Here is a 26,983-nt window from a genome sequence, read left to right on the forward strand (position 1 = left end):
TCTTCATGCTATTAGGCTGGTAACTCTGAGATTAGCAACTGTAGAGCCATCTATTTGAATTATCTTAGCCAACAAGCTAACAGCATTCATTCACATTAGCCATGGTAATTGGTTAACAACAGGTGACAAATAGAGCAGGAAATAAGATGCTCCCCAGCCCTTCATCCATTAGAACCAATTACAGTGGAGCTCATTAATATTCTCCACCAATCAGGCCAATTACATGTGAAGTTGATTGTATTCTGGAAGACTCTGATTGGTTTTGTGGAGAGCTCTGCAGTTTGTTTCTGATTCAGTAGCAGCCGGTTAGATTGTTGACCATCTGGACGCGCTGGGTCGCATATGAACCCTGTCAGCTAGGAGGAATAATTACAGAAGAATTGGAGGAAGGAGGGAGAGGGATAGATTGATTGTTCTTTATTTATCTTTTTTTATCTGTCTTTTTCTCCTGCTCTGTTCTATATTCTACTCTTTGTAGCAGTAACAGAGTGCAACCTTGAACAGTACACATATTTACTGCATCATTTCCCTATCAGTGCGCCTATCTGCATCTCTGCTGTTGTTCCTGTTTGTGTTGTCTCAACTCTGTTCTGCACCATACACTGCCTAATAATGAGACAGACAAGAAGACAGCTTCAATTATACGCTTCCTGCAGAGCATGACAATATTATCTCTGTTTCTGTACAAATATCCAGTTGTTTGTTATAAGCTTGTTGATATGTGTGTCAATGAAGAATTTAACTGTAACTTTTTGATCCAACCAGACAGCAAGGTATTTATACTCAGAGGCTGTCTTCATACATACTCTTTTCAGAGTGACAATGTGCAAACTGTTGTCCTCAATATCTCTGGCTCTAGAGAATAGCTTATGTTTATTATTGTTTCCATGCAGGACTGTTTTCAAGTGTCATTTACAGAAAATAATTGTTAAAGAGGATGCTATTTTGGTAATAGAAATTGTGAACTTGAAAGGACCCAAAATAGGACCTTGTAGAATCCCCTCTGACAATGTTAAAAATACAGAAGGATCTTTTACTGCTATCACACATCACTGTCTATGGAAAAAGTTCTTCTGAAACCATTTACAGATGTTAAAAAAAATAATCAAAATCAATATCACACAGTTTCTGTAGGAGCAGAGCATGATCAGCAGTATCAGATCCTTGTGTTAAATCATCAGAGGGCAGCATGATATTTCCCTCTGCCAGCAGCAGATTTAATATCATTTAAAACTAAAGAAATAACAGTGACAGTGCTATGTTTAACTCTGACCCCAGATTAATTTGGACTTTACACAGCATTTCTTAAGAGGACTGATTTGAGATAATTATCAACTAATGACTCCAGGACATTAACAAAACAGGACAGTTTGAAAATTGGCCGATAGTTATTTAGATCATTATTATGATAACTTTATGCAGAGGGACTACATGTGCAGATTTCCACATGTGAAGGATCCCTCCAGTAGAAATGGAGGGCTTAAAGAGATACATAATTTGCGGCACCCCTGTAGCTCAACTGGTTGAGCGTGCGACCCATAAACAGGGGCTCTAGTCCCAGAGGCAGCAGCCATGGGTTTGAGTCTGACCAATGGCCATTCGCTGCATGTCTTTCCTCCCTCGTTTTCCCCACGTTTCCTGTCTTTCTCCACTGTCCTCTATAATAAAGGCTAAAAAGTCCAAAAAAAAGAGATACATAATTTGTCCAGCAATAAACGGGGTGCAGAGCATAACGGTCTAGTTCATCCTCTCCAGTTGCTTTCCTGAAATCGATAGCTTGAAGTGCCATAACAACTGAGGAAGTGCAGGCCTGTAGGGTGAACGAAGAGGTATGATTTAAGGAGAGCACATTCAGCTTCTTATTAAGAGCAGATCCTGAGTATACCATATCAAATAGGTTCCCTGCAGCAGCTACATGCATGTATAAAACATAACAAATAACCGTTGGCTTATTTATTAAGCATTAAATGTAACAAAATAAGGAACAGATATAGAGGATCTTTGTATGTGTATTTATTGTTTTTGTATTTAATACTTTGTGATAAGTGGCTTTTGCTTTTTCAAGGAAAATATGCATGTATTTCAACATGCGCCTTGCTAGGGCCTGAGCTTCATCCCTTGATAGTTCTGTGGTGAACCAGGATCTTGATCTATGTAAATGTAACCTTTTTAAAAGTTTGATGTTTACCAATGATAGTAAGTCATGAATCTGTAAGATATTCCAATGTTAATTCTACATCATACATTTTAGATGTACATTACTGTCAGCAAAATTCTTTTTGATAACAATGCAATGCTTGATCCTTATCGTCTAACATGTCTATCTAGAGAGCAATGATGGCTAAATGTGAAAACTGAAAAATATTTTTGTCTCTCCTACAGGGCAGAATCAAATCTATGTTCTCAATTTTCATTTTGAAGCATCACCGGATTAGGTCTGACTTGCTGATCAATAAGCTGTGACAAACTGCCACTTATTTCTTTTAGAATATTTAAATAATTTGCCAATCAATTTAGGTTAAAGTCACCTAAAGTCAGCATCCCTGAGTTACCGTTTTCAGTAAGTAATTCCGCTCATGTATTAATAGCAGTGGAGACAGATATGGGTGGTCTGTAAACACCGCTACATTTTTAGCAAGTTCACTTTCACTGCAATAAATTTAAAATAAGGCAGTATTGTGACAACATTTAAAGCAGATAAATATGACTTAACACACAGCTACACCACCCACTCTTACAACTCTATTTTGTACAAGTTTTAGGTAGATAAGGAAACATAACAATTGTGTATACTCTAGGCCAGGTTTCAGAACCAAGATATCTGGGTCAGCCTGTGTTCCAAGAATTCTCAGGTGATCCAATTTAAATCGATTGCACATGCATCTCTGCTGTTGCTCCTGTGTTTGTCTCATCTGAAGGCTATTCTCATCACTGTATGCTGCCTAATAATGACACTTCTTGTTTTCTGGTATTAAGTGATAATGAGGAAAAACTGTGCATTTCAGTTCCCCCCCAAGTGTTTATATATATATGAAGTAACCCCTTGTGTACTGTCACTCCAACAAGAACTTGTATTATGCAACTCATAAATGTGTTGGTTTCATTTGAACATTGAACAAATGGTCAATTAACATAGCTGACTGCTGTCCAGCAACTCTCTCCACCACACAACAGATGGTCTATAATTTAGCACTGTCATATTCTTTGGATCAAATTCAGTCCTCACACACTATACCATCCCTGCGTGTGCATTCACACTCATGCGGTGACAAATACATTCATCCATACAGACACCCACTCAGACTCTCACACATGTACACACACATTTTTCATACTTCATGGTTTAAGTGTGTACAGTTGTGTCCACCAACCAATGACTGATCTCTGTGAGATGCTGCCAAGTTGTTTCACAGCGACCACAGAATGTCATAGCTGGTATGAACCGTCGCCACAGAGACATATGGACCATGTCTTTTGGTGCTGGCATGGTATGAATAAACATGGCTTATTCATTGCCATGAACGGCATGTTCAGTGGGCCCTGTTTATGCTGAGGGTTAAAAATAAGTACATTTCTAAACATCCATCCATCCATTATCTATTCACTGCTTAATCCTCATTTGGCTCACGGGGGGGCTGGAGTCTATCCCAGCTGACTTCGGGTGAAGGCAGGGGACACCCTGGACAGGTCACCAGTCTATCACAGGGCTACATAGAGAGACAATCACTCTCACATTCATACCTATGGACAATTTAGAGTTACCAATTAACCTCAGCATATTTTTGGACTGTGGGAGGAAGCCGGAGTACCCGGAGAAAACCCATGCATGCACAGGGAGAACATGCAAACTCCAGGAAGGCCAGGATGCAAACTGGGGATCTTCTAGCTGCAAGGCTAAAAAGCTAACCACCAAGCCACTGTGCAGATCATTTTCCTTTTAGAAAATATTTATCAAAACTATTGTATAATGAGATTGAATAAGCTAACTCTTCCCTGGAGGCAGGTGGAATAATGAGGTTTCCAACCATAAAGCTGTCTTCCATGTAGATGTCGGACTTTACTTTGTTGCTACCAGGCAGTTAGTTGGTGAGAGCTTTTATTGTGAAGCTGCATGTACCTCAAAATGTTAAAAGAATCTCCATGTTACGTTGTAATATTTGTAAATGAGATGACTACATCACTCTTTTAGGGGTGCAGACCTCGACAAAACTGTTTATAAAAGATTTTAAACACAAATAACAATAATTATAATATATCGATATAATACTGTTTTCTAAAGTTTTCAGTTTGAAATAAAACAATTTAAATCGAGATTATTTTTTTTTACCAGTTTGGTAAAAGTATGTTTGGTCCAGGTCTGCTCTGCCTACCGTTTGTTCTTTGGCAGTTGCAGCTCACTGACACTATGCTGTTTCTTCTTCTTCTTCTTCAAGCACTGCAGTGACGCTTGTTTGACAGGAGAGATGAGCAGAGCATCCAGTAAGGACTGAGACACTGCCTGCTTCTCAGGAGGCCAACGATTGCTTTGATACGCATTTCTGATCAAGTCAGGACATATTGAAGAAGAAAAAAGTCAAAAGGATGAGGAAGAAATCATTATGACTTGATTAACTTTCTATAGGATTCCAGATCAAAAAATAACCTTTGTTAATGCCACAATACATGTCAGTGACACAATAAAGTCTCTAGAGCTGAAATGATTTGTTGATTAATTGATTCATCAGTCAGCATAAAACAACTGATTAATCAATTGACAAGGAAATACATTTAAAAAACATGTTTCATTTAATATTTCAAGCAAAAAAAAAAAAAGAAGTCTAAAATGCTTTGTAACCAACTTCTCAAATGATGATAAATACGTTTCAGGATGAAGCACACAAAACCACACATTACACTAGCACACTCCATTTACCTTTCATGCACTGGATTACAACACGCATTGCACATGTGTTGTGAATGTTCAGGCTGTCTGGGGGCGCTGGAGGTGAGGGGAGGGGGGCAAGGGGCTGCTCTGGGCAGGAAGTCCAGAGGGTTTGACAGAAGCACTCTGCTGTTTATAAAGACACACACACTCAATATACACCCATGTATTGTAAGATAATTGCAAAAGTCTGAAGCACCAGACATAAAATAATGTCAAGAAAGCAGCATTTTTTAAAGTAAGTGCAGCAGTTTGACATTTACATCCTTAGTAATAATGAATGAAGGCGAACAAATTTGAATATTTTGTGACAGAAAATCTTCATAACCTTGTACCTGACAGGTTTGGTAGAGTGAACAGGATGACGCGCTGATATATGTGAGAGACAAGTGTTGAGCTGGGCTTGAGAACTGGGAGAACAGAGACGACAGACAACAGATTGGAAAAATTCTTGAAGCATCTATACTAAATGAACTGTTATTGAAAAGTTTGCTTCATGTGTTAGCATTGTTGTGTAGCACCTGTGCTGAGGTGAAATTTCAAACTGCTCTGTCTTTCGACACTCAGGAGAGGAGTTATTTATTCTATGGTCAATTCCATCATGTCCAGTCAGACAGTTACTGAACTCAACATTTTCTGAGTTGGTGTCGTCCTCTAGTGGTGCCAAAGGGGAACTGCTGGACAACAGCAAAGAAGACAAAAATGGGAAAAGATCAGTTTGATTCCAGCTCAAATCTTTTTGGCCTCATAGCATGTTTTAATAAAACACTCCAAGCTCAATGTACCTTTTACCAGTGAGCAGCTGAACACTTGGTGGAGCACTGAGAGTATTATCTGAAGCAGATGGTCTATGGTCAGGAGCTGGATCAGAAAAAGTCTCTGATGGCTGGTTTTGAACTAAACTGCTGCCATATGAGGAGTTTAGTAGTGCAGTTTGGGCAGGTAAAATGCTAAAAACCGGCAAACAGGATGCTGGAACCTGGGTATCTCCAGGATTTGGCTCAAGCAAAGAATGGGGCATGCAGGCTGGCAAAAATACTGTATCAAGGAATTGGTCTTTTGGCTTTTGTGCATCTGACAGGCTATAATTATAAGTGTAAGATGATGCCACTTGGTTTATTGTTGAAGCATTATATGTTGTAGGTACCAGCATGTGAGTTAATGGATAGTTTAAGTTAGATGGTGGGTGTATTGGACACAACATGTCAACAGAATTTGAATACAACACTGGGATGGAAACTAGGCCCAAGTGTGTTGTAGATGCTACATCAGTCTCTTGATTTGGGGTCTTTAAGAGGTTGTTAGGATTGGAAACATGGTTTTGGATTGTAGAGTTCCTCTCTGACCAGTGCTGATTGGAAGATGAAACTTCTGCTTGTGGCTGTGGATGGCTGGTCTGATGAGATTTGGCTTTTTCATCATTCAGGCCATTGAACATTATGAGTGCAACACCTACTTGGTCAGAAGATTGTTTTGCTGGAGATCTGTCACTGGCAGATAACAGACAGCAGAGAATACAATTACCGGTATGATCAGAATTAATAATTAAAACTGAATTTGATATTTTAGTGGAGTCAAGTAAAGTGTAAATAAATCATCATGAAATTCACTCATGTGAGGTCAGTTCTATACTTGTAACTGTCTAAGATTAACCTTCAGGAATTAGTTTCAGTTCAGATTATTTTTGTTACATGTTTCTACACAACAAACTAGAAGATGTCAGTTTGGTGGTGGGAAAAGCCTTTATGTGACTGGTTTCTTTGTTTTCTTTGTCTGCTTTAAAAGTGACTATGATGACTAAGGGAAAATCCAAAGTGCAGAGGTGAAAAAAGTGTCAAAGGTTTAGCTGAAGATTTATACCTGACCTCCCCACTGTTCGTCTCAGATTCAGTGAGACAGCTAGAAGAAGATAGAAATAAGGGACTAAGGAAGCAGTGGAGAAAGAAATGGACACCAGAAACAGAGAAAAAAGGAAACAAGAAAAAACTCAATCAATTTATTACCTACAATATATACTTCTCAAACTTAAAACACACAAAAACTTAATGTCAGCCTCTAGATTCCAGCACTTTTCAAAATGCTGGTGTTAGTCTAAAAAGAAAATAAAACTATCAAGTGTAGAATATTGTGCAATAAGTAAACATAGGGGTTGAAGTAAATGCAAAGGTACTGGGGGAATATTTTACATAGCAAAGTCCTCAAAATAGCATTTTTACAGTCACATTACACAAAATCAATCCTAAACAACCTGCTCACTGAAAAGAGCTTTCCTTACTTGCATATACCTTATAGCATACAAATGTCTCAAGCCAGTCTCTATTGCTTCATCCCTGTAGCATTGCATATATTGGTTTATATATACTGTACATACATGCATGACAAATTGAAATCTCTTCCAATTTTTCAGACGGCACCATATTTCAAGATACTGTGTTTATAAAATATGTAGTTCAGATGCTAGAAGACACAACAGATGTAAACAAGCTTAACACTTCTAGAAAGTGTCTTCCATAACATACAGTTATAGAACAGTTCAACTGATAAGAAGGAGCATAAATAATGTACTGGGCACACACTCATGCAGACCAAGGCCAGATTTGATATTTTCAGTGATTATAGAAACAGACTCCCTCGTACAAACTACATACTTCCCCTTATATTCCACAAACGCAATACAAAATAGTAGTGGCACAGAAGGCAGCAATACTGAAACATTAGTGTAAAGCATTTGGGAATAACAGTATTGTGAGTGCATTACCTATGTGTTTCTCTCTCTCATTAGCATGAAAGCAGACTCCCAGAGTTGGGTTTGTCTGTTTATACATTACAATGTCCTGCGTATCATTGTTGTTCAACATTAGTGTAAACTCATCCATGAAGTCTTTGCAACTTTCAACAGGCCAACTTTTGCTATTATCAATATGGAAGAGGTCCTGCATATCGTTGCTATCACAGCTAGCACAGATGCACATACAACGTATGTAAAATCTGCATAGGCACTGTAGTGAAGAATGAGGTGGGTAGAGTGTTGACTGGGAGCAGCACATATGACTGAATATGTCCAGACTACCTGTTTAGATTCCTAAGGATCTTACTTTTTTAATTGTAAGCTCTTGATTTCTTATCTCTCACCTATGTAATGCTTGAAAATATGCCACACAAGGAGTTATAATATATCTACTATGACTCAGGTATTTTCTTCAAGTTTTATTTGACTCCTTACAACTGATTCTAACGCTTTGGTGACTTTTGATATCAAGCTGCTGCCGTATACTGTCAGGATTCCAGGTGTTCACAAAAAATATTGTACAAATGCATCTTATTCAAACTCAAATTTGTGTGCAAATGAGGAGCATAGCATACCTTTAGGTTTGGAATCAGTGGAGTGGGCTGAGCACATGAACAACACATACTGGATGAAAATTATAAAAGGGTCCTGCAGAATCCAAACAGCGAGCAACAAGCCCACACACACATACAAACAGAAAGAGACTCCACCAGCAAGCTCCAACTCCAGTAGGCTTTCTTTGACTTTCTTTACTCCCCAAGTCCACAAGCTTTTATCCCTTCAACAGTCCGTTTCATAAACAAACACCGAACTGATATATTTGTATACACACACACACACACACAAAGACCGCCAGTCGCACCCACAAGCACACATACACACAGACACACACACACGGAGTCTACTGGACATTGAGGGTGCGAGCAGACACTCCGTGGTGCCAGTCTCTCAGCTCGTTGTACTTGGGGCCGATCACCATCCGAGTGGTGCTCTTGTTCATTCTGCCATCCAGCACAAGAGAGTAAAAGGAGAGAAAAAGAAGAGAAAAACACACCATAGGAGAAACAAAAGAAAGATTTAGGAAAAGTAGAACAGTTCCCCAACTATTAACAATGAGATAAGCCATGCCGCAAGGAAAGCATGATGACACAGGAGGAGCTGTTACTAACGAAAAAGACTGATGATACACAGAAAGCATTTAGATGTGGTGGAGATGAGCAGTTTTTCTGTCATCATCAGAAAAAAAAATGACCAAATCTACACAGAGAATAAAAGAAACTTTAAGTAACATTCAAACCACAGTTTACTGCTGAGGGAAAGGAGTTCATCTTTATCATGTCCAAATGCAACCCATGAATCAAGGTCAGTACAGACTGAAAATTATGAAATATTTAATCATAAAGCCACAAGCGAACACCCACAGTCGGCACGAATGTTTGCATGTTAACATGAGTGATCGCAAATGTGTAGTGATCACGTGTGTCACCACAAACCACCACAAGTGATGGACAGCCAATGGATCACATCACACGAGAACAAGACCACAATGCGCCCATGACTGTCGACCACACAATCACAGGTTATACAACATGCAGCACATCAAGGCTGTCACACCCACAAACAACCACAACCATGGAACACGAAAACCACCTCAAATGCACTTTGATTGGTAAACACAGATGGAAATGCTTTCAGCTACTGATATGTTTAAAATCAACCATCAGCTATGAGCTCGAGCTCTGAGTTTTTGGAGGAATTAGGATTTGACGTACTGTACGGGACACAGAGGTCTGGTTTTTGAGTTAATGGATCGAATTTGATCCATTCTCTGCTGTCTAGACAGGAAGAGCCCACACAGCATCTATATGACTGCCAGAACTGTGCCACAATGGTTTAGAGTCAGATTTTCTGATTTTCATAAATGTAGCCTGTACACGTTAGCGACATTCAACTGAGCGGGTTTAACAAACCACCACTTTGGAAATCTATTGAACAGATTAGATTTTCCGGGATATGCATTGTTACGTCACACAAATCATCATAAATCATGTAAACAAACAAAATGGAAGCATTTCCATTGTCATGCACTTACTTCGTCTTCTTGGCTGTGTCAGCTTCTTCATTTTGAACTGCAAGAGAAAGACTAGACCTATTAATAAGTGCTCTCTAAAAAATATTGTGGTCTTACAGAAGTATGATTCTCAGGTTTGGTCAGTAATTCATTAGCTAAAAGGATGTGGATTATCTGTGTAGTGACTCTCAGTCACTGTCTGTACTTCAGTCAGTAACGTACCGTTCTCGGTGCCGGTGATCTGAGCTAGAATCCTGAAGGATCTGGACTGAGTGGTGCCTGTTCGTGGACGCCAATCCTCTGTGTCCTCCATAATGCGCTGTCTGCTGGCATCAGCATGAGTGGGCACGTGGTAGAAATGGATGTCTGTATCCACAATGTGCTTCCTGGGAGCTCTGAGGATTTACATGGAAGACAAGAATGGACGGCATGAGGAAATATGGCAGTAATTAACATATAGTCTCCCATATAATCAGTGAAAGTAACACAGACTAAAACTAATGAGATTGATATTGTGTTATGAAGCAAAAGCATGCTTGTTTATTTTGTTATTCTACTTACTTCTAATCAAGGGTTATAAATTATTACCCAACACATGTATTAATATTATTTAACACACACTAATTCAATTACAGTGAGTAAATAAAACGGTTTGATGATTGCAAGTTATATGAGATGAAAATGTAGTATAGTGTAAAAATAACCACCTACAATCTGTGCATATTACACATAAGCAAAGGTAAAGGTCACACCCCACTTTGTAAAATGTAGTTAGTGTATAAGCCTAAAACAATCTGATACCTTGGTGCCTGGGGTTTTCTGGAAAACCAACAACAGGGACAAGTCGGACAGAAGAAAATAGACCAAAAAAAATGTACTGAAGGCAAGGGAACAAAAAAATGAATATTCACAGTCAAAAGGAGACAGTGGATTTGGGAAACGACTTACTTCAAAATACTTTGAGGTCCACTGAAGGAAAGGTAAAGAAAGAAATAAGAAAAATGTGTTTATTTGAGAGAAATCAATTAAAGGGAATGTTAGTAATTAAAGAGAGAACACAAATATATGGAAGAAATTTAACAAAAAAAAAAAACAAAAAAAAAAAAAACTGCCAGTACATGCACAACACTACATCAAACAATCCATCAAATTGAGGAAAAGAATTAGTCAATTCTATTTTCAACCACATAGTGGTGCTGTTGGCCTGCCTGACATTGTATAAAGGTAAAGTAATTCCTAATTTTGGAAAATATGAACATTGGAGTGTTTGTTTTACTTCAAATAACACTGAGAAACGTGCATTTTTTTGAGTGAAGCATACTTCTGATTCAGTTGGTGCAGTTTGAGTTGGTGTGAACGCAGTAGATGTGTGCACAACCACAGTCTTCCTTGACAACAGGGTGCTGACAGGCCTGTTACTAATTGGTTGTCAATAAATCAATTCTCAGGACAAATATACACACATACACACACACACACACACACTGAGGCATTAAAGATTTTCCAGGCACTGCTATCAATAAATCATCTATAAATACACTGCCATCGACAAACTCACCTAGCGCACTGAATGGGCTGATTTATGAGTGTCTCTCAACACATTCTTGTTATAGCAGCAGCTATGTGGGCGTGGCAGCCTTGACAGCTCTATGTGAGTCTTGTCACACACTTACTGTTATACAGTGCTTGACAGTATGATATGTGTGTGTGAAGGAGTGTGGTTGTGGGTTTACATTAATAATTTAGATTAAAATAAATACACGAAATTGTATTATATAGCAAAATTTGGACTGTTTTTTTTTATTAACTAAATGTGCTCCACTTCTACAGTTTATATATAATTTAAACCTTAAAGTGAATGAAACATAATTGTAGTAATCTTGTTAGATTATGATAAAGAATGCTTTACTATCTACAGGTGACCTTAAATTCTAAGAAGGCAAATCTAATGTAAACTACCAAAAACTAAAAACTGCAAAGTGAGTACATAAATGCATGCACAGAGAAAAGTGAATATAATATTATAATCTGACATGCTTCAGACTAACTTTGTGACTGTTGGAGGTGCTGCAGTCTGCAAAGCAGAAAGACAAGTATTGAAAGAAAGAGAGATTGACAGAAAACACTGACATGTATAACGTTTTACAATAAAAAACACTGACAGATATCATTCAAAACTCCCCTCTGAAACAAACCACACGGTTAACTTATAACATGCAAACAAGCAAGGAAAGATGCAAGGATGGACACACATGCTGTCACATAGTACCAATGTGTATGTATCTGGACAACAGAATAAAATAAATTGATTCACTAAGACTGGGAAAGACAAACATTTGCTGCAAAATATGCTGAAAAAATCAGATAAATATGAATTTGTAGACTCGTCTTAAATATTATAGGTTTCTTGGAGAGAGCATTAATTAATCACATCGCTTAGTAAGCAGACCATAAATGATTACAATGCCTTTGCCATTTAACTATTTCTATTTACTGTTGATCAGTGAAAGTGAATCTATGTTGATCCACATACATGTATATAGAAACAGTTACTGTAATAGTTTATCAGTTTATCACTGGGAATATAAGCAAATAAAAATATTTAAACCTATGAACTCCAAAACTTGCCGGCAGGTTTGCAAGTCACGTCGTCTGTACAAAACAGCCAAAAGTGCATCATTTACTGGAGACAGAAACTGTACAAACAGAGAGAATCATCAGATTTTACACTTTCTGATGGTCCTTGAACTATTTTTTGTGACATGTCGTTATGTTGGGAAAGGTCACCAAATCTAAGTATAAAATCACAATATTTAATACAAAGCTTTAAGCTGTGCATCTAATTGTTTGTTCTTCATTGCACAAAAGAGAAGCCATTAGTGATTCAGCTGCAACCAACAGTCATATGACAAAAATTCAGGGATTTTTTTGGCTGAACTGCAGGCAGTATTTAGACAGAGCTGATAGGAGACAAGTATGAATTAAAAATAGAAATTGTAAAATATCTATGGGAGAGTTACCTTTATTTTTCAAATGTAGAAACATCTGTTACAAGCTGACTGTAGGGATTTTAGACTTTTGCAAGGTAAATATTTAAAATTTGTTTCTTGTTTTTGCTTGTTTGTTTAATGACTTACGACATTACAACTTCCCTGTGCTGCAATAAAGACATATTTTAAGTTCTCTCTGTGTTTATTCATTATTGTGCTGTTTATGACTTTATGTTGGAGTGAATATTGACTCATTAAGCAAAAATGTGTAAAAAATGCCAAAAAACTGTTTGGGATTCATAGTGTTAAGTGATGAAAGTAAGTCATAAAACCATACTAAGTACAATAAAGATCAGGTTAAAGCTTTATTAAAGTATGTCTATGCTATTAAAAGTCATCTGTGATACTTGGGGAAGACTATGTACCCAACTAAAAATGCAGCTTGCGTATCTATGTGTGTGCACAACTGCATGGTGTAAGATTATATTGTGCAGACAACTGCTGTCTGCTGAGTCCCACAGAAAGAGAAACCACTGAGCACTTTCAAAAGTGCAGGGAGAGGATAAAGTAGAAATGAACGGAGAAATTACGAGTCAGAGAAGGGGTATACTCCATCCATTTGGTATGGTGAGTGCAATAAATCAAAAGAATCCGTGCAGAAGACTAATCACTGACAAACAAGAGAGGACAAGTGGAACAGACTGGACCAATGAAGATGCTAGTCACTGGAGAGGCATAGTTTTTGCGTAAATCTACATGGATTCAAGACTAAAACCTTTACTGAGTGACTGATTTGCTACAAGAGCAAAGAGAATGCCACACAGCTCAAGTTGCCAATGCATTCTATATATACACAATCTAGTCATAACATCATAGCATAGTTATACTGACTATGTCTCTTGAGAGAGGAGAGTTATGGTTGAGTCAGAAGAAGATGGGGGGGTTATAAACTGGCAGTCTGAGTGTGAAGGATAGAGGAATGATTAAATGTGATGAATTGACAGAGATAGTGAAAGAAAAATAGAGGAAACAGAGGCAGAGAGGACCGATGTCTTAGACCAGAACCAAGTTTTTAGCCAGAAATGATTCTATTTAAATGCAACAGACGAGGCAAAGAGACTCATCATGTTTGGGGTTTTGTGTATGTCCGCACATAGCTGTTGAGTTGTTATGTTTCACAGCATGTTCAAGTATTTTTAGAGAATTCCAAAGGCTCATTTAAAGTCCATCAATTCTCCCTTTTTCCATCACAAGAACGCAGCTATTAAGTGTTCCGTATAAAACGTTCCATCGCAAGTCCAACAGTAAACAAATAGTGTAATAACCCACTTCAGTTTGCTTTTTCATCAGTGTTTCCAGACTTGTAGCTAAATCCTTTAACATAACATGTAATGCCCAGCTGATGGTATTTCTGTTTGGCTACATAGTCTTTTTTTTTTCTTAAAAACCAAACTAGCTGCACACTGCTGGCAACTGAGGCCACTGGGTGCAGAGTACAGTATTTTGCTGCTTTATTTTCTTCCTCTAAACAAAACTCCACCAGACATTTGGGTCTGATTTAATGATGTGGGTTATGGTTAGAATAAGAATAAGAATTCTACAAATCTTTTCCAAGGTTTCATAGTCTGGCAAGCACAATCAGAAGACAATTTTTAGTTTAAAAAAAAAAAAAAAAAAAAAGCTTGGCAAAACTTTTCACCAATATTTGTAAATAATGACAGAATTTAATTTTTTGTAAACTATACCCTGGTCTGGTATAAACTTCAAAAGTTAGCACTAATATAGTTCATTCTGAGCTTTCCTCTCTTCTGAGACAAGCACAAATGCTGCTAATAAATGCTGAGTTCTGCAGAAATTGGCATTTCAATATGCATTTTGATTTGAGTTTGTGAGAAAATCATCATCTAACACAAAACAGACACCAATATGGACTAGATGTACAATACCACCAGCAAGGAGAACAAGAAAAGGGACAGGATTTTATCTCCCATGAGGAAAGCTGGGGAAGACGTGAAAGAGCCAAGAACGGATTAATTCATCCGACTGGTTTCTCAAGGCCGCCACTCACCCATTAAACTGCAGTGGCAGGGCTCCACCCTGACTCTCCAACAGGCCCCGCCTCTGCCCCATGGCCACCTCACACGCATTCTCAGTGGAGTAGAGGTTGATTGGTGTGTTATACACCGACGGCTGAGGCGGGACGAGGACAGGGGGGGAGGAGGAGGCAGAGGATGGGTAAGAGATAGGAGGTGGAGAAAGAGGAGGAGGAGGACTGGAGTGGGAGGAGGAGGCAGGTGTAAAGGCCGAGGATGGGGATGGGATGAATGTGGCAAAAGGGGACAGTGAGGGAGGAGGGTGGTCATTCTCTACGGTGCAGCCCCCGAAAGGTCTGGGGAGCTTGTTGTAGGGGGCAGTGGAGTGACCGGAGGTGTGGAGGTGAGGATGGGGTGGAGGATGGGGATGGGTGATTGCGACTGGTTTTATGATGTCTGATCTGTCGCCCTACCGGTGTGAGAGAAGAGCATGCAAAAACAAATCACATCAAAGCACACATTATACTGAAATCTCCCTCGTTATGTTCAGTGGATTTGTCCAATATAAGTTGCCAAAGTATTATACTTTGAACACGTTACTTGAAAATGTGCTCTCTGATTGATTTGGGAATTGGGAGGCATCAGTATACTTCACTGTATTTCACAATAAAACATAAATGTGGCAAAAAAGTCAAGACAAGGGTGGTTATCATGCAACACAATGTTTGTATGGCATTGTTTCAGACGGGTGTAATTACTAAAAAAGAAGTCTTCAAAGCACTGGAAGATGGCATGCCAGGTGAATTTATGTTTCTTTTTGTCTGTCATGAATTAAACAATAACAAAAAATATACATTCAATGATAAAAAAAAAAAAAAGACAATTTTAGGATAAAAAAATCTGTCATACAACTCACCACAATATTTTATTAGAAACATATTATCTTAAAGTCTGTCTATCCAGCCAGAATCTAAATTTATCCCCTGACATGCCTCGCCTTATTTAAACAGTGAAATTTTCTGATTTGCACAATGGGTTAAACTGTCAGTAATTTTACAATACCTTTGGTGCCACAGGAGGAGGTTTAGGAACACTGGGGGCTCTGGAAAGAAGAAGAAGGAAGAAAATCTGCCTGAGTTACAGTTGCACAACACAATTCTTTTTCATTTCAGCCTTTCATTTGAAAAATGGTCACTGCTAGCCAACACCATATGGGTAAAATTACACAGGCTCTTCCAAAGTGTTTGCTGATATTTATAGAGCCTTTCAAGCTGCTAAAATCATACTGTCAAATTTTCAGACCTCGCTGAGGTTCAGAAAGAATGTGGTTACGGTGAATTACGACTAAACACGAGTTCTCAGCATAGAAACCAACATGGAGAGGCTTCCGTCATCAGTGATGACAGAATCCAAGAGTCTCACTGTGTGTGTGGGTCTAACAAAGAAACTTGAGTTGGTGGAGCTGAAAACTGCGGCCTCTTCTGATGCATGTGTCCTTTTGAAGGCAGCTGTTTTTAGTCTATAAAGGAGTATCAATCTGATACTCTTGGTGTTTGATACTCTTAATGCCTCTTTGAGTCATGATCTGCCCTAAAGGTCATCTGAGGAACATGCCTGTGACTCCTTATACTTTTAAATTTACTCACAGGGTGATTCTGGCTTAGCACGTCATCCTAACATTAATTTTACTGAGATCACTTTTCATCTGTTGACAGAGTTTTTGCTGACTTGCATGGTTTAAGATGATAGCAGTGCAACAGGAGAAAGCTTTATTTGTGCAAAAACTGTTGAGATTGTGTATTAATTATTCAAATAAATGATTTCCCTCAGTGCCACCATTAAACACACATAAACAAGGCGAATGCAACTCAAGTGGTTGTTTTGTGCATCAAAACGTGATTGAGAATGATATGAAGGGAAAAGATAGAGGAGTTAACATGAATTAAAGGTTAAGTAAACTGTGCAGTAACAGAAGACATGTAAATGTCAGCAGCTTTGCATTCCTTTCAGAGCAGCCCGTCTCAAAATTTCCTCTGGGAGGTTCATGTCCTTCACCTCTGTAAATTTGAACCCTCATAGTAGCTAGAATCAAATCAGCCTACAGATACAGACACTTGGCTTTTTCTCTCTGCTTCTTGTTCCCTGCTAGTGTTGGTTTGCCAGCAGTGTCCTAATTCTGACACTATGTTCCTTCAACATTAGAAGGGGGGATGTTAAATGATATTTTACAGCAGGAACAGTTCTAGGAAAGTCCTGATCAGTTACACAACTTTCATCATCATACCTGGTTTTGGATGTAATTTGGATGCAGAAGGCTAGAGCTGAATGTGGCATTTCAGCCCTGAATTGGAGGCTGTGTACTGCCACAAACAACCTTCACTGATACAATAACTTTAGATATGGTTGGTTAAAGAATACTGTTTGCAGTTGCAGCTTGACTATTATAATAGGAAGATGAGATTTGTTTAACCTGCTCAATCAAAAGCAAAAATAATGCAGAAGTGTGAAACCCACTCCTGATTGAGACAATGAACCTCATCCTGTCTCTGTACATCACCCGTATCGCCACCCTGCAGGTTTCCATGGACACACTATCATGGAAATAGTCCAAGAAGTACCCAAAGCTAATCTGAGGACAGCAATGATCTCACTTGCGCAAACGATGGTGTGGAAATACGTGTGGCACAGAGTAGGAAGGGGAACACTGGGGGTAGTAGGCAGGTATTTCAAATACGACACCATCATCCACTGTGTGCTGCTGCCTCGATTACACTGTAGCTATAACTGGAAAACACCAACATAGAAAAGTGTTACCGTCACATGTTAAGAGGGGGAAAAAAAGATGCCTGCTAGAAAGTGAATGTAAACCAGAGTCTAATTTAACTCAGAGGCTTTTAAAAAGCTTTCCTCTGGGGATTTGCGTAGTCAAATGTAATTTCAGGCTTCTAAACAAGAAACCCACAGTTTTATTAAGATTGCTTTATGGCGCTGAACTGAACATGACCTCAGGAGAACTTAAGAGAGACGTAACTATCAAGTCTGATCTTACTGAAACTTAAGTAGCTGTCAGCGTCAGCTCAGGCATAGAAAAAGTGTTTTGAAAGTGCATTTATGCTGCACTGGTTGTATGTTACACACATTTAAACAGTTAAAGAAACAAACTGGAATTCGTTTTCATTTTGAGAATGGCCATAAAAAAAAAAAAAAAAAAAAAAAAGCCACCCTGGGACTCTGTTGGGCTTTTTTCTCACTTATAACAGAGCAACAAGGAGGCTTTGCACTGTATCAAACCCTTTGCCACAGGAATGTTTCTTCATAGCTGAAATGTGTGAGGGTCAGAGATTAAGTTGATGCAATAAAGACATGGACAGCGTGACAGTGACAAACATGACGAGCCATATAGCGACCTCCTGCACAACAAATGCAAACACTTGCCGGCCCGTGTGTATATGTGTGAGTTTCTGTCATTGTGGAGACCCGGTAGCACTTTGATTTCATAGTTTAAGAGCAGCTGCTATAAAACATGTTTCAGTTCCCTGCTCTTGCATTTGCACGTCTGCATGTTCTGTGTTAACTGTCAGACTGGACGTGTCTGTGTTTCCTTTACTCTGGTTCATGTTCATGAAAGTTTTATATTATACAACAGAGCAATCGGTCTGTTCATGTAATTGTGACTCCGTGTTTCCCCAAGAATTTTTAGTGGTGACAGCTACTTTGGTTTTGCTTTCATATCTTGCTACATCTGAGTGGATGTTGTGGTTAAAGTGGTGGCAGTTAAACATATTTTCATATTTTGTTGAGTATAAAAATGATTTATGGCCATATTTACATGGCTTTTTGTTGAATGCTGCTCTACTGAGCTTAAGTGTATGTTGCAATGTTGTATGTTTTCTTAATTTAATTTTTGATGTTTTCTTAATTCATTATTGATGGGTAACTTTTATAGAACATCACCAAAGTGCTTTCGTGGGCTTTCACACGTCCTCGTGTACTACAAACTTCTTGTCATTCTGTCTTCACTGTGTTACAATGAGCTGCATTTTACTATTGGCTGTTCTTGTGCCACTTTATTCAGCATTCAGGCAACATTTGTATCTACATCGTCTAATCTCATAATTTTTTGTCCAGCTGACTGTATGAACATAATTACAGAGAAAAACGAGCTAAACATTTGTGGATTAATTGACCATATTATGAAGACAAGGATGGTATCTCTTCTCCATCTCCTCTCAAATTACCCATTCCATCGCGGCTGTTCTCTGTTCTCCGTTGTGCATTTGTCTTTAATCTCTCGGGTCTATTCTTACTCAAGTGACATCATTGACCGATGTTTCCAGGGCTGCACCCCGACATGCCATCAGCTTCAGCAGCAAGCAACCAGCCATACTGAATCAATAAGACTGTTGACTGGATGTGTGTGTGTGTGTAGGTGTGTGTGTGTGTAGGTGTGTGTGTGTGTGTAGGTGTGTCTTAAAGAGGGCAGTCAAGAAGTAAGATCACTTCAGGTGGAAGTAACACTTACTGGGATCTGCGAGTAGAAGCCAGACACACACTCTACACTACACAAACATAGGCACATCCACATACATGAGAGAATTATACAAATTTTACAAGTGGAAGTCATTCTGTTGCTTGACGTAAGTGACTTTAAAAATGTGTTTTATATTTTTTGTTTAGTCAAGCACAAAACACACAAAACAGCTATACACTCAAACATACACAAACATGCATACATACAGTATATTTCCTTGCAAACGTCTTTTCTAAGTGGCTTCATGCACATAATTGTTTTTCACCATAAAGCAGGTCCTAAATGAAGTGTGCTGGCATTTAAATGGCAGAATTGTTAGTGGGAGTGAATGGACAAATCTCAGTACATTCTCACACACACACACACACACACACACACACACACACACACACACACACACACACACACACACACACACACACACACACACACACGCACACACACACATGCACACAGTAAAGTAGTGTGCAGGCTTTGGTGACAGTGATTCCAGGCATGTCAGGTTGGCCCAGGAAATGTTGCTGAAGGCAGTGCAACAACACAGACTACAAGGACCAATTTATACACCCCACAGTATTTACACCTGCAAAAAAACTTTCATGACTTTCATTCACATAATTACTCCACCAAGGAACGCGGCGGAGTCATTATGTGATGATTGCCATTGGTTTCTCTGTTAGCAGCATTATGGATTTGGATGAAATTTTCAAGGAAGGTCAGAAATGACACAAGGACCAAATGACTATAGTCTGGATCCATGGATTTGTTAAAGATTTCTGTATCGTTGTGAGACAGGGGCACAGCATCACTGTTACTATGACAACAAGTGAACACTACGTCAGCTGCCTGCTGACGATCACATGACTGTGATCCAACTACAAATCGACCGCTGGGGTGCACTGCGCTGTCTGTAGGGCTGGCCCGAATGGCAGTTTCTGGGCTCTGGATATTCGGCCCCGGTTAATGACGAATATCCGAATATTCGGTCTGCTTCGTAACGTCCGACGGATAGCTCTCTGAGTGCTTTTCTCATTTGTCTTGTAGTGACATTTTTTTGGCAGCTCTTGCAGGTTTCTGTGGTCACTTTTGCTCTCCTGTCAGGGTCAGAAGGGATCCAAATCAAGTCCACCAAATCCATCTATGATTTAAAAATTATTTTTATATTTGCCATCTTTTTTCATTTGAAACTTTTTCTATTCTTCCTCTTTAACTTTAACCAGATAGCACAGAGCAGCAAAGTGCTGGTATAGTATAGTGTGGAGCAGACAAAATTATATTGTGTCTTGACTTTGCACATGTGTCTGTGTTTAACTCAGATAACTTAAAACTTGCCTTTCTTTCCCATAAGATCCAGAAACTAACTGCTCCCTAACTGTGTGAATTAGGGACCTTAGCAGCTTGGTAATTTATGTGGAGACACAACGGTGCCCCTGGGCCATTAACTTAAAACATGGCCCTAACTTTGTTTTTTCAGTCTTTACTAAAGAAACCCTTTTTCCCTTAACTGTTCCTCTTTTTTTCTCTTCTCACCTCCCTTTCTCTTTATTTTTCCAGCTCTTCATCTTTACATCCGTCTCTGTTCTATTTATCTCATTGTTCTCTCCTGAGTTGCCTTCCTGCATTTCATGGAGTGTTTTTCTCATTCCCTGGAATGAGCTCACCCCCACTTTTTTTTAAACAGAAGTGATAATGATTAAAAAAACGAAGAGTGATCTAAAATGTATGCTGTCGTCATTCCTGGAGGTGGGACACAGGCTCTCAGTCCTGCTGTATTTATTTCTTTTTCTGTGCCTTATTAGGAAAAAAAGGGAACGAGCAGGCTGGTTTGGTTTGAGGCTTTTTTTCCGTTTTACCTTAAGCTAAAGCAGACAGAGCAACGTGAACAGGAGGAAACGTCAAAGCATCACTTCAAACAGAGTGACTCGCAGAATTATTGTCATGTGATTCAGGTTTTGGGTGTCAGAAAAGTAGATTTATGAGTGCAGTGTTTTGAGGGAAATCAGTCAATTTAGATGTGACTATACTAAAAGGAAGAAACAAAGATGCTGAGTAAACAAAGATTATTACATTCCAGTGAAGCGAATAAATAAAAACATGCATTGTGTACTATTTAAAGACCAGCATGTTAGTTTATCTAGAAAAGGTCTTTAAATAGATTTGGAAGCTGAGTCTGCTTGACAGTATCAGTCCATAGGAGGTCAGGGGTCAACCCATGTCTAGTGCTGTAACATTGTCGGTCTTTGTGTTGCAGTGTTTTAGCTCCTAACCCATGTCTATTAATCTGTGCGACGGTGTTTTTGTGTGATCCTCGGCATTCCTAATCTGCTACCTCCCACCACTATCTCCACCGAGCCTTGATAGGCCTTTCAGCATGACATCACATGAGATCAGAAAAGAAGCTTTGACACTGAGCAGAACAAAGGAACAAACTATGTTAAAAGTGCCGCCATTTCCCTGAGATAACATTGCTCAGTTATATCCAACAGATTGAAAAAACACTTCACTACAGTATATATGAACAAATGACATTGTTTCCATTTTTAAATTTGAGAGATTGTTTCACAGGCTCATGTTTTCTTCAGCTTTTCTTATTCAAATCTACATGTTATGTGCATCCTGGTAGAAATGAGGCATTATGTTTCAAGTTCACTACAATGTTTCAATCGTTTTTATCCTGCGGCACAGATCAATATGGCTAGACAAATATCCTGGGGTGATGAATCCATTGTGGTTCTCATGAATGAGGGTTCTTGATACAGTAACAATGGTTACTTGTTGACAGTTTTTCTGATGGAATACAAAGGTTTGCACCATATACACCAGACGTAACTTAAGATAATAATATTCTAGTCAATACCTCTTGATGTATAGTAGATTTTTAATGAAGATATGTGTAGATAAAGACACATTTCATTCTACATAAAAAACAATCTATACACATATGCAGGAGATCTGACACAGTTCTGTAAAATATCCTTTTCAAATACTAGGTTATTTTGAGGAATTCTAGGTTAATTGTAAGAAGGTAATGAACTGATAGAAAATCCCTCAACCTATCGCTACTGTGATTCCTATGGTAACACAACAACAAATAAGCACATTTTATAGTAACTCACTTTCTAACAAAAACACACAGTGGTTGTCTGGTGCCCTGAGGAGTCTTAAAGCAGATCATGAGAGAAAACAGACACATTAAGTTAAACCCCAGCAGTGCAGGAGGCAGGAGGCAATGTTTCCAGCAGCAGTGCATCAAAGAAAGAGTAAAGCATCTATAACTAAAACTTACTATACATTCCACAGAAAGAGTCATGACCATCTACATTTTGGCAAGAGAGTGGAATTTGTGTGAATAATAATTTGAATATGAAGGGTGGAATGGAGAATACATAGCTTTTAAACATTTAAAATAGTGTGAACAATTAAGAACATGAAGCCCATTAAACAGTAAATAAAAGGATGTGAAACGAGACATATTTGTGACGAAAAGTTGTAAAATGTTATATACTGCTATACTGAGTTATTGCTATAACATCCAGTGGCACCATACATCCAGTGGCATACCAAACGTCAAATAATTTAGGATAATAAAACAGATGAACAGTCTGGATACTTTTACAGCATGTAATTCTTTTTAGGTGTTGTCCAAAGAATATAAAAATAATTTTATGAAACATAACATTCTTGCAAATATATATCTTTTAAAGGCAGAAGACAGATGTTTTCTTTTTACATGAAGCTGTAATGCAACCGTTTGGTTTTAATGGTCGTCTCTAGAGCAGTGAGTTAGTTTGACTGGTTGCACTGTCTCTGGAGTAACGGGGCAGTAAAACAGTAGATAGCAGGGCTGGAGTCCTGTGTTGTCTTTTGAAATCTAATTTAGGCTTTTACAGCTTTGTTTCACAGCAGACTGACCAAGAAGTAAAAAAAAAAAAAAAAAAAGACACATGCTCACATGGAGGTGTTGAGAGGACACACGGACACAAGGATGATAAACACATGTTGGCATGTAGTAACACACATATTGCAACACTCAATTACTCGTCCATTTTCCTTGTGTTTTTCTTTCTACACATTCTACCATGTTGTGTTTAAAGCAGCATTTGTCATCGTTAATGACTCTTGACCTGATAATTTGCTCACTTTGGGAACATACCTAAGATTATAATCTCCAGTTAAAAGATTTAAAGTGTAATTAAATAAACTAATGACTCCACGTCTTGTATTTGGCATGCAGGCAGCGTACAAGACATTTCTACACTACAAATCACCAAACAGAGCTTTCTTTTTTTATTGCAGCTGATTGATAAACACACTATGACAACCTTAATGAGAACCACACGACCCCGAGAGCAGAAAGACACATGAAGTAAAACTGGGTTTATCAAAGTCAAGCTGTCAAATTCACTGAGCAGAACAGACAATTACACAACACAGGTCGAACCAACACAACCGTGATTTCATGAGAGTCAGATACAGACTGTGCTGTTTCAAGTGTGGGTCCTGGGCAGAAGGAGTTCAGGAATCTCTGCCTCGAAGGCAAACTCAATACATACTGGGGCTCCGTAAGGGAAACGGGGCCCAAATTGGATGAGAACATCCACATGATCCTGGGGGGCCCAAATGGGATGAATTAAAGCTTCATTCTTTAGTGGTGCAGCTTTGTAAAATCTGCCCAGTACTCAGCTCTGGACTCATATTAAATTCTTACTTCATCATATATGTGTGTTCAACAGAAAAATAAACAGTGCAGCAATTAAGGACACATAACTATCTATAATCTACATTTCTGTGAATGAGAGAAGGAGAAAGTAGATTTCATTTTAGCATCATCTTCTTCCCAGTTCCATTTTTTTCTGTTTGTCCGCTCAGAGTTACTTTTAAAGACAGCGAAAACAGAAACAACAAAATACATCACACAAAGACAGACAGGTTTAAGAGGTTGGACTCCAGCTGGGTCCACTAGTCTGCACTGAGACAGCCTGCACATCAAAATGATCCACAGCTGGACATGTGGCCTGAGGTCTGCAGAAAGGGTTACGGATATCAGAGTGCATTAGTGTCACTCAGAGATTCACTCACAGAAATACAAGATTTACTAGATGGTTTTCATTTTTCCTTAAACTGTTTTCTTCTTGTTTTGGATGCTGTAGTCATTGTCCAACTTTGTACTGACTTTGCTCATGCTTTCTCTCTCTTTGGTTGTCTTCCTAGAAGACGTAAATCCATCTGAGTTGAGATGACATCGATATGACAGTGATTATGAAAAGATCCTGGCTCTGACATTGAACAAATACCTAAACTTCTTTCAGCTTCTTCTTTCCACTATAAAATCATGGCAATTTCAGCAGATGAGCATGAAGGAGGAATGTGGAAAGTGCACAAGATATTTACTAAAATGTTTGCTTCTGCACATCTTGTATATTTAGACGCACATTTTAAGTTTGGGTATTAACAAATAGTATGTATTCGTATGCTAAACAGGCACACGGATGTAGAATTACACTCCATGCCTGAGTTGAGCACAGTGTCATCTTATTATGTAATAAAATCAAGACAAAAACAAATACAAAGTAAGATCTTTGGCTATATTAGAATTTATCCTGGCCAATCTGAACTGAAAACAAAAAGGAATTACAGCTAAACGTGAGAACTACAGGACTAAACGGAAACTTGTGCTGATTACAATTTATATAGAGAGAAAGACAGAGTCATCTGTGAGTGTAATTAGAAGTTTATTTTGTTTGGAGCCAAACTGCTGAGTGTACAGTTTATGTTTTGACCGTGCTTGCACCCCGAAACTCGCTTCTAGTAAATTACTCAGCACATATGAAATGTAGCTTCTTATTTTTCTTTTTTAATCTGTCCAGATGATTCGTCACACTCTTCCAGCTGCTCGCTTGGTTGTCATTCAACAATGCTGGGTGGCCTAAAGATGAGTGCTGTTGGCTTACAGTAAAATATGTCTGGCAAACAGCAAAGAAGATTTTTTTTAAAAAGAGAAGAGACAGATGAGCATAACACAGTGTTCCTGGCCTCAGAACATCTATGGGCTACCTTCACAGACCCCTAATGTTCTTGGGATTTGTGTTTTCTTTGGCAAAAACAACAGACTACAGAAAGACAGGCAGAGGCAGGTGTGTGAAGCTGTAGCTGCATACTCTCGGCATTAGGATATTACTGGTGAATACGACAAGCCCGGCCAAAGACGACAGCCATCGGTTTTAGATGATCTCTGGCAAATACTACAGACCAGTGAAAGACAGAGACAGGTGAGTCAGGTTTAGCGCTCTTGGCTTCAGAACATCTTTGGCAAATATCAGAGTAAGCAGAGTAAGTGACAATGGCAGCTGCACAGGGAGAATCTATTAGGATTTGCATCGAGCTGTGATTGCTGCAGCTCCAGTACAACTTTTACAAGGTCTAACTCACAGTGTGCCACGTTTTGATGAGTTTCATCAGTCGATACATTATATTTTTCTCATATGGCTATCACTAGTCCCCCTTACTGAGATTAATATTTGAGTTTAAATATACACTTCTTCTCAGTCTCTAGTTTAGCAGGAGCTTTAGACCTTATCGACTGTACAAACAGTAATATTACTAAAGCCAACAGAGTAAGAAGGTGGGGATATATATAAAAAAATAAAGCCACTTAAGCTACTGATATCATGAGCCTCAACGGTTTATAGTAATATAATTTTTTGAACAAGAAGCAAAGCACCCTGAATATTTGGATATGACCTGGAGATGCTCTCTGTCCTCATTATTTCTTGTGATGTCTCTACAGTGTACTTTCAGATAAAGTTACAAAATGCCAAAAAGAGAAAAGAGGAATGCACATCTTACAACACAGCAGTAATGCGCCACACGACTGTGACAGGAGATTTTATTAATATCTGAGTCAAAATATAGCACTCAGACTGACTGTCAGTTTGTTTCCATCAAACTGGGAACATCTTCAAGAGTTCTTAATTTGTTTTCCTCTGTGAGTGTTTTTTTTGTTCTTTGCTCTGAGTGCTCCCTTATAGAGAGCTGACTTTGTTCTGGAACATTTCACAAAAAACATGCTATCTCAATTCCAAATGTAATTATCTCTCTCCTTCAAAGCCAAACTCATTCAAACACAGTGTTCTTGTTGCATACCGGTCAATTCTAAGTAAGCCTGTCATCCATACTGGGTTACATTTTAAAGTGTAAGCTAAAAACAGGCAATGCATCATTTTATTAAAGTATCAGTGTTGCCTACAGACAGGTAACAGACACATACCTCCCACAAATCAAATGACAAATTATGCAACTCATGCTGTCTCATGTTTCTGATATGATAGAATGCCATTAGTTTGGTATGTGCACACACAGTTTCAGATTGTATTGTGGGGATAATTATATTGCAAACAACAGATACGAAATTGAGCAGCTCTGTAAGTATTATGCTTGTGAATTTAAAATTTTATTTATATGTATTCATCTGAAATGAAAAAAATACATTCAATTTCATGAAAGAAATGGTCTGTAACTATTTATTAGGCCATACATCACTACTTACATATTAATGCAGAACCATAAGATTATAGAAACTGACATGACTTGTTCCTGTGCACATGTGCGTCTGCATTTGCTGTGCACAAGCATGAGCATATCGAGTGATT

The 26,983-nt window shown here is 38.6% G+C and overlaps 1 protein-coding gene across 13 annotated transcripts in view; it reads right to left on the reverse strand.

Moving 5' to 3' along the window:
• Nucleotides 1-26,983, reverse strand: part of pdlim5a (PDZ and LIM domain 5a) — a 67,736-nt gene that overhangs the window by 14,133 nt on the left and 26,620 nt on the right. For 2 of the 13 annotated variants that reach the window (XM_055011488.1, XM_055011487.1), the window contains exons 4-9: nt 15,866-15,905; nt 14,839-15,272; nt 10,729-10,749; nt 10,582-10,599; nt 10,003-10,175; nt 9,802-9,838 (exon numbers count right to left, since the gene is read on the reverse strand). In XM_055011488.1, the coding sequence (XP_054867463.1) occupies nt 9,802-9,838; nt 10,003-10,175; nt 10,582-10,599; nt 10,729-10,749; nt 14,839-15,272; nt 15,866-15,905 (723 nt within the window). Of the gene's footprint in view, nt 1-4,370; nt 4,539-4,912; nt 5,051-5,256; nt 5,332-5,442; nt 5,599-5,706; nt 6,815-9,801; nt 9,839-10,002; nt 10,176-10,581; nt 10,600-10,728; nt 10,750-11,828; nt 11,855-14,838; nt 15,273-15,561; nt 15,625-15,865; nt 15,906-26,983 lie in introns of those variants that run through there. The other 11 variants (XM_023282143.3, XM_023282145.3, XM_035953675.2 and 8 more) reach the window with 11 other exon arrangements.

The sequence above is a fragment of the Amphiprion ocellaris genome, chromosome 6 (assembly GCF_022539595.1).
Source record: "Amphiprion ocellaris isolate individual 3 ecotype Okinawa chromosome 6, ASM2253959v1, whole genome shotgun sequence".
NCBI classification, from domain to species: Eukaryota; Metazoa; Chordata; class Actinopteri; family Pomacentridae; genus Amphiprion; species Amphiprion ocellaris.